This window comes from Egretta garzetta, unplaced genomic scaffold, assembly GCF_000687185.1.
Source record: "Egretta garzetta isolate BGI_Z169 unplaced genomic scaffold, ASM68718v1 scaffold172, whole genome shotgun sequence".
NCBI lineage: Eukaryota > Metazoa > Chordata > Aves > Pelecaniformes > Ardeidae > Egretta > Egretta garzetta.
This window is the reverse complement of record NW_009258951.1, coordinates 656,770-664,723: the sequence shown is the minus strand read 5'-3', so window position 1 is coordinate 664,723 and position 7,954 is coordinate 656,770. Positions and strand designations below refer to the sequence as shown.

The 7,954-nt window shown below is 45.0% G+C and overlaps 1 protein-coding gene and 1 long non-coding RNA gene across 2 annotated transcripts in view; one reads left to right on the top strand and one right to left on the bottom strand.

Annotated features, from left to right (window-relative positions):
• LOC118451827 overlaps window positions 1-5,367 on the bottom strand; it is a 7,409-nt gene extending 2,042 nt beyond the window's left edge. Inside the window, exons 1-3 of the long non-coding RNA XR_004841394.1 lie at window positions 4,343-5,367; window positions 4,060-4,258; window positions 2,728-2,816 (exon numbers count right to left, since the gene is read on the bottom strand). This is a non-coding gene — a long non-coding RNA (uncharacterized LOC118451827). The remainder of the gene's footprint in view (window positions 1-2,727; window positions 2,817-4,059; window positions 4,259-4,342) is intronic.
• ABCC5 (ATP binding cassette subfamily C member 5) overlaps window positions 1-5,854 on the top strand; it is a 49,702-nt gene extending 43,848 nt beyond the window's left edge. The window contains 4 exon segments of the mRNA XM_009634384.2: window positions 701-814; window positions 1,867-2,031; window positions 2,747-2,830; window positions 5,375-5,854. Of these exon segments, the coding sequence (XP_009632679.2) occupies window positions 701-814; window positions 1,867-2,031; window positions 2,747-2,830; window positions 5,375-5,434 (423 nt within the window). The 3' untranslated portion in view covers window positions 5,435-5,854.
• Window positions 5,855-7,954: the final 2,100 nt, after the last annotated feature.

Below are 7,954 nucleotides of genomic sequence, written 5' to 3'. Positions count from 1 at the left end.
TCGCCGCCGTCCCCCCGCCCCGGCCAGAGCCGCAATCCGTCCCCGAGTAGCGAGCAGTCTCCCCGTGACCGACCGACTGACTAATCCCCCCAAGCATGATGTTATATGGTATGGAATAGCTCTTTGGTCAGTTTGGGTTAGCTGTGCTAGCTGTGCTGTACTCCCAGCTTGTTATGCACCTGGCTGAGCAGGAGAAGCTCAAAAAGTCCTTGAGTAGTCTGAGCACTACTTGGCAACAGCTGAAAACATCAGTGTGTTATCAACATTCTTTTGGTACTAAATCCAAAACACAGCACTATGCTAGCTACTATGAAGAAAATTAACTCTATCCCAGCCGAAACCAGGACACACACTTTTTTCTAGAAATGAAACTTTTTGTACTTAAGTCATTCTAAAGTTGCCTACTGAGAGGATAGAGCTCTTCTGGCTTAACAACTAGCAGAGTTCTCGGGATCTATCACTGAATTGCAGGCATTTCAACCAGACTAAGCTGATCTGATGTCATACTGTTTTAGCATTAGTTGCTTGTTACTAATTTCCCCAACACAGAGAAGGAGAGGTGGTCGGCAAAGGGTAATGGATATTTTGGAATATAAGCAAAATCAGATTTGCAGGAGGAGCATCTGTTTGTCTCATGCCATGGAGATACAAAAAGTCTGTGCAATGATCTTGAGATTTTTGCCTCTTCTTTCCCACACAGGTTGCCCAGCTGCCTATGAAACTTGACTCAGAAGTGATGGAAAATGGGGAAAACTTTTCAGTTGGAGAGAGACAGTTACTGTGCATAGCTAGAGCTCTACTGCGCCATTGCAAGGTGAGCATAGTGATGACAGAAATAGCTGGAGATAGCAAACTGATAGTATTGAGCAAGCCTTTTTTGTGCCAGATTCATTCTATCTGTTAGAGGAATCACACCAACAGTTATTGCAACCCACAGATGGTGTAGAGTTAGAACAACTAGAAAGACATCTGTAGCCAACTGCAGAAATGCATTGTTTGTTAGTGTTAATAACAGTGTTTCAGACTGGCCTAATCATTTATTCAGTGTCCTGTTACCGGTGAGCGTCAGATTCTTTCCTTCTTCCACCTTTTTGTAAATGTCAGCCAAGTACTTTCCTTCCACTAAAATGTAGTCTCCAAGTGGAATTTGGGACCATGCTGTGGCAGTGAAGTTAGGCTTTTGCAGGAATGGAAGACAAATAATAATTACAGTGAGAAAGGACATTTGGATTGAGATTGACCAGGATTCTGATTTTAATGTAAGTTTTTCTTAAACACTGCATGCCATATTTTAAGGTTCCCTCTGCATCTGTTTTAAAAGCCAAGACTATTCAGCAGAAGTTACTGCTCTCTCTGCACTACCTGCACAAACCAAGTCTAGTTGAGCTTTGACAAGACACCATTCCAAATCAGCTTATGTCTGAGTCTGAGAGGAAGGGTAATTCTTTCCAGCATAAGAAAGCTAGTAAGCCTGGTCAGCCACTCATTCCAGAAGGAACTGTCACCACCAAGGATATGTCAGATTAGTTTACAAGTAAAATTTATATTTGAGATTTAGTTGCTGAATGTAAAACTGAAAGTAGTGACAACTTGAGGCCCAGGTCAGAACCCAGTCATGTTGTGGCTCTAGGATGTGACCATAAAACGCAAGTGTGATCCATAAGGTAACTTTGTTGAAGGCAATTACATAAAGAAAACTGAAAGGGTGCTTGTAAAAACTACCTTTGTGACCACAGCTCCGTAATGACTGCCAGTTGTGACAACTCTTGTTCATGGTAATTCTGTCCACTCTACGTATTTTTATGTTCAGGGAGGGAAAGTGTTACTATCCAGTGTTACTATACCAGGATTATGTGCTGCTTTCAGATTTTGATACTGGATGAAGCAACAGCTGCTATGGACACAGAGACAGATTTACTGATTCAGGAGACTATCAGAGAGGCATTTGCAGACTGCACTATGTTAACAATTGCTCATCGCCTGCATACGGTACTGGGCTCTGATCGTATCATGGTGCTAACACAAGGACAGGTAAGCAGAAAGACTTCTGTGGCTGCAGTTCATGTTGCAGTCTGGTGATGCCATATGTGCAGGCTGAACTGAAGGAACAGCTAGTGCTGCAGGGTAGAAAATCCTCTGTGTTCATTCTATCCTTGGTAATAATTGCTTATTGTCTGATCGCGACAAGATCAAGGAGGGCAAAATTTCTTTTACACTCCAAGAAAGTACCAGAGAGTAAGAGTCTCTCTTTTAACACTGTTTTTAAAACTCCCTTTATAGGTTAATTCTGAGATGGGTAATAACGTCAGCATCTCTGCTGGGGCTCAGTGGCAGTTTCCCATGGCTTCCATGAAGCCCTGTGCTATCAAACAGGCATATGAGAGATGCTTTACCCACTTTGCAGGCTTCCATGTGGGAGCCGTGAACAGGTAAATCAAATGTAAGAACATTCGGCAAGGCTCTTAAAGGTAGAGAAGGCAAAACCCCATAGCATCTGCCTCTGTTTGCCGGAGCCACCAGAGGTTGCTTCCTGATGGGTAGTTCAAGTGCTTGTCTGAGTTAGTTTGAAGCATCCCAGGTTACAGTATTTATGCATAAATGCACATACTTTCACCACCTGTTGTCTCATCCAAAGATTACTGCCATGTTTTGGTTTCTTTACTACTGTGTCACAAGTCCAAGGGGTGGGAATCCATTTTCTGCTGGATTTTTACTGACATACCTTACCTGCCTTGTCTGCTTTCAGGTAGTGGAATTTGACACGCCGTCTGCCCTTCTGGCCAATGAGAACTCGCGCTTCTATGCTATGTTTGCTGCTGCGGAGAACAAGGTTGCTGTCAAGGGCTAAAATTCAGGGCAAAGTCACTTTAATTTTGGAGAGCTACACTCCCTGCCTGTGGCAGGCCAGCTCTTCTTCCTCCTACTCCTTCAAGCAGATTATTGCCTTTTCATCTTTTAATTTTTAGCACAATGTGTCAAGCCAGAGAGATTTTTAAAACCATGTCAGAAGAATTCTTCATGTTTTTATTATTGTATTTATTCCATAATCATATTACTAATTTTTTGTTATTAAATGCACTCTACAAATGGCTCAGGGAGCCATAGTTATAAATGTATCAGAGGCCTATAATGAAGCTTTATACATGTAGCTATATCTATACATAATTCTGTATATAGCCTATATTTACAGTGGAAATGTAAGCTGTTTATTTTATATTAAAATAAGCACTGTATTAATAACAGTGCATATTCTTTTCTATCATTTTTGTACAGTTTACGGTACCAGAGATCTGGCTTTGTTATCGGACTGTATCAGACACTATTTTGTCTTTTACAGTTGGTCTTTTCCTAGTGCCGGATTTTCTGTGTGTCTCAGTGGAAGTGAAGCTTTGCAATAGTGTCCTTTGTCACATCTTTGTTGTCTAGCGCAGGGGAGAAGAGCTCTGTGGTGTAACTCTATTGCATTGTAATTTATCAAAGCTATTTGGAGCATTGCTAATGTTCACCACGGCAGCAGCTGCTGCTTCCCATGATGCTTTCCCAAAGCAGGGTTTTTAGTGATCTCCTGAGTGGAGAACCACTTCTGGGTCACAGTAAGGCCTCGTATTTTCTCAGTGTCCTGATACAGTATTTCTTACTGTATCAGCAGGGTTTATTTTAATGCAAGCAAGCCCAAGCTCTTCCTGCTTCGCTGATCTAACACAACCAAAATCTAACTGTTCATGGAATGATGTCTTATAAATTAACCATAAGGTTCAAGTCATACCCTGTATGCAAGCAGGAGAGCCTTTTCAGAGTTGCTTCAGCTGACTGACTCCTTTATCTTAAAGCTAACACTCCTCAGAGGTTTAGGTTGGCTTTCATTGGCATGAGTAACACTAACTCTTTCTTCTGCTCACTTATACTAAGGTTAAACAACATCAATATTTCCTGTTTCTTTACTGCACACTTAACGAAACAGTCCCCCACCCCACGTCTTCTGGAACTTTAAACAGGTTCCTGTTGATCAGGATGTAACACTGGTGTAGGACGTCGTTTTCTTACTGTAAAGAGACCTACCTCAGGTTACTAGGTCCTGCGTAGTACGTTGCCATGATCACTGTACACCATCCCTGTTTTACGGGACCTGTGGCCCGGGTGGGCACGGTCGCTCCTATAATAGCTGTGACTTATTGAATGGTCAGCGTTGCATGTCTTTGTCAACTTGGACATTTTGTAGCCTTAGCATGTTTGCAAAATGTCTCATCAAGGCAGAAATCTGAAAAGTAAATAAAACTATTTTGGGTTTTGTAAATTTTATTGGCTTAAGTGGTTTGTTTTGGGCACATAAATCACTTCTCACCTTTTTGAGCCCTGGGGAACAGTTTTTTCAGGCTTTTTGTTTTGTTTTCTTGTCTATGCACCATGGCCTGATCTTTCTTCCTGCAGAGTGGAATTGTTTCTTTAAAAGCGTAGTGGGTAATGTTTGTGCCCTCCAGCATGGGCTTGCAATATATGTATGTTTGTGTTGAATAGTACAGGGAAGAATAATTTATAGTAAAAGCATTCAAGCCAAGTAGCGAGGGGGGAGGTCAGATGCAATACAGAAAATCCTTCTTAGGTTCAGTTTTTTTCCACTTTCTTTACCTGCAAGTGTTACTGTTTATAATGCGATGTCACTGCACAGTCACAGTAACCAGCGCTTCTACCTACCAATACCACAGGCAAATCATGGCACTAACAGACTTAGACTGCAGCTTGAAGATAGCACATAAAAGCATCATTTGTTGTAAGTCTTGTCCTAAGGAAGAATTAACTAGCACAGATCTTACCCTGCTCACAGGCTTGGATCCAAGCTTGCTCTGTGTCAGGGACTGGCTGCCATTTTGCTGAGCGTTACTCAATTCAAGGAGCAGAGTGACTGTACGTTGTGGTTAGGAAAGGCAGAAGTCATAGCTGGGTGTATCTTTGAGGCCTAAGTGTGGGGTTATTTTTTTGATCAGAAACTTGAGGACAAAAAGAAACTGGGGAGAGGCACAAGGGAGTCATAGGCCAAAGAGTAATGCCCTGCTGCTTCTCTGAAAGTAGAGCTGGGTAGAATGAAGGCTGAATACCTTAAGGGGAGAGGGAGAGAATGTGAAATGCAAGACTGTGGCTAAAACAGTTCGGTCGGTTATCATGTGCAACTCTGTGAAGGACAGGATTGTATTGGGCCCTGCAGAGCTGAGTTTATCCCACAAACTTCAGTATTTCCCTTGAAGAAAAAGGGCTAGTGTACCTAGTTCTCAAGCACCACTGGGGTCAGAATGTGGCTTCATTTTGCAGCTAAGGCTGAACTAATGGCAGTCTGGGCAAAAGGGAAGCCATCCTGATCTTGTCCTCCTTCTTCTTCCAGGCTGGGAGTTCCTTCCACTTTCCTGATGCCAGCACTGGCTCTTGCCTGGTCCAGCAGTGACCCAGTTCAGAAAGCTAACTTGCAGAAAGTTCACCCTCCAAAAGCAGGACCGCTGTACAAAGGAGACAGGAAGGCACACCTGGAAGGGAGGTGAAGTGGGGCTGCTCTTTTCAGTAGGTGCTAACTGTAACACTAGCATGGGTATGAGGAAACTGCACTCAGGATTCATTGCACCGAACTGTTGCTTCCCAGTTACGCTCTCCTAAGAAGGTGAATACTTTCGTGCCGCTTCAGCGAGTTGAAATAGTGCAACAAGGTGTCAGACAAGGGCCTGCGATGGAGCGGGTGAAGAGTCACCTGTGGACAGCAGGGATTAGCTCAACCATTTTGTTAAGCCTTAGCTCCAGCATTGTTACTTCAGGATTAAGGAGATAGAACATTTCCCTCTGGCAGTCTTTCTGCTGTAATCACTTACCTGTTTCATTTGGCACTTGTCTCACAGGCAGTACAGAAGTACTGCTTCTCACATGGGTAGCAGTACTTTTTTTATTGGCCTTCGTCCTGAATCACAGGAGCAATCTGAGGCCTGGCCCAGGGCCCTGTCACTGAAGTGGAAAGAGGAAACATCAGTATTTACAAATGCAACTGAAATACCTTTATCTTTGAAGCAGTTTACAAGAGATTAATGATGATGGGAATTTTCAGGAATTGGATCCCTTACAGCATGATATCCCAGAGAAGGCTCCATCTTGCGAGGAGTAGAATAAGACTGTGGCACTGGCACAGAGGCTTTCCTTAAAGAGATCCTACCCAAAATAGCATGGAGATAACACATCCTTCTCAGGATATGGCAAAGGCCATGGCCTGAGGCCAGCAGGTGTGCAGCTGGAGAGAGATTTGCCTGGGATAATTGGTTTGCTGTATGACCCTCGGGAATTTCAGTTGCATCGGTTTTACTTATTGTGTCCAAATGCAGTGAGTGCAGCCAATCCCGATTCATTATCATAAGCTTAGCGACTCTTAGAATATGTTCCTGCTCATCTCATCTGTCCGATGAATGGAAATGTTGTACTTGCTTGGGACTTCAACCCAAACACAGGCAGGATTCTTCTAAAATTACCCAGTGGCATTAATGTGCAGTTAGGTCAGTGTAATTAAGTCCAAAGTCAGGCCCTGAAGCTGTGCCGGCTTGAACACCTGAGGAGGCCTCACCATTACCTGCGGTGAAGATCTTACAGGGTCAGATCCCGAGGGGCTGGGACTGTGGTCTGCATATTATCCCTAGATGAAAGCCAGAGGGGGATCAAGCAGACTTAGCACATTGCTGGGAACAAAGTTTGAGAAAGCACAATTATATCAAAAGGCAAATGGTATGAGTGACAGAAGGTGTGGGAAGGAAAAGAGAAATGCTGAAAATTTGATTTCTAAAAGGAGGATGTGGAGAGAAAAGGTGGCAGGACAAAAAGTTTCTCTTGGCTAGAAGGGGACTGGGCAAAGACAAAATTGCTTCTTGGAGGTGCTTCAGAAGAACATGGTGAGAAGACGTGGGGCAGCTGTAATGCCCTTATCAACCAAAGAGCTTTTCTGAATGCTGCCTTGTTATTTTTTTTACTGCAACTGCAGTGTGTGTTTTACTATATATAAGCAATTGCACAAAGGTTTTCTTTATAATCCCAGCTTCAGGTCGGTCTAGGATAATACTGTGATTTGTTTTACTCTTGGTTCAGCTGGAGACAGCCGCCAAATTGTGCTGGGGCCACAGTTTCTGCTTTGAGTACGATGGATGATACAGCGGAGGCTCAACTGGGAAACTGTGCAGATGCTGCTGCCGCTAATGTAAGGCTTGGGAGGCTTTCAAAATGTACCCCTGTGGCTTCCTTAGACCCGCAACCGTGTAATAAATGCTCCCGTGTCATCCAAAAGACGTGCCTTGGAGACTCATCGGGCGGCTGAGGGAGGCAAAGCGTACCAGTGAAAACAACGTAGAGAAGTGTCGCTACATGGGGCAGAGATTTCCCGTACGCCGCTCGTGGGCTGCGTGGAGTTCTAATCACAGTTACTTCCAGCACACCGCCCGCCTCCAGCGTGCTGTCTCCTGCTGTGGCCAGGCAGAGGAGCACGCGGGTGTAGAGAGAGAGTAGTTTTGTGGTTTCCGTCCCGTTGAGGAGGGCAGCAGCGGTTGGTGCGTCATTGACTGCCTCCGGGAGGGCTGGGGAAGGGTAACGCGCCTCACGGCTGAGCTGGGATCTGGCAGTTTGCAGTGTGCGTTGGAGGCAGGCGACTGCGGGCAGCCACGGTGGAGGAGATTAAAAAAGAGGGGGTGAATGGGGTGCTGGGAGAAGGGAGGCCATTTAGGGTTGGACTGTCAGCTGGATGTGAGGAGTGTGACCCAGAGCGGGATGGAGGAAGCCAAAATAGGTACGGGTGGGATGAGGGCTGCATGCGTCAGCCCTGCTGGGAGCCGAGGTGGGGAGGGTTTGGGGTTGTCTTGGGGCTGGGGAGGGGGAAAGGTGAAAGCGAAGCGCGGAGGAGGCAGAGCTGGCTGTGAGGCTGCGCGAGGGCAGGGGCGATCCCCGCGGG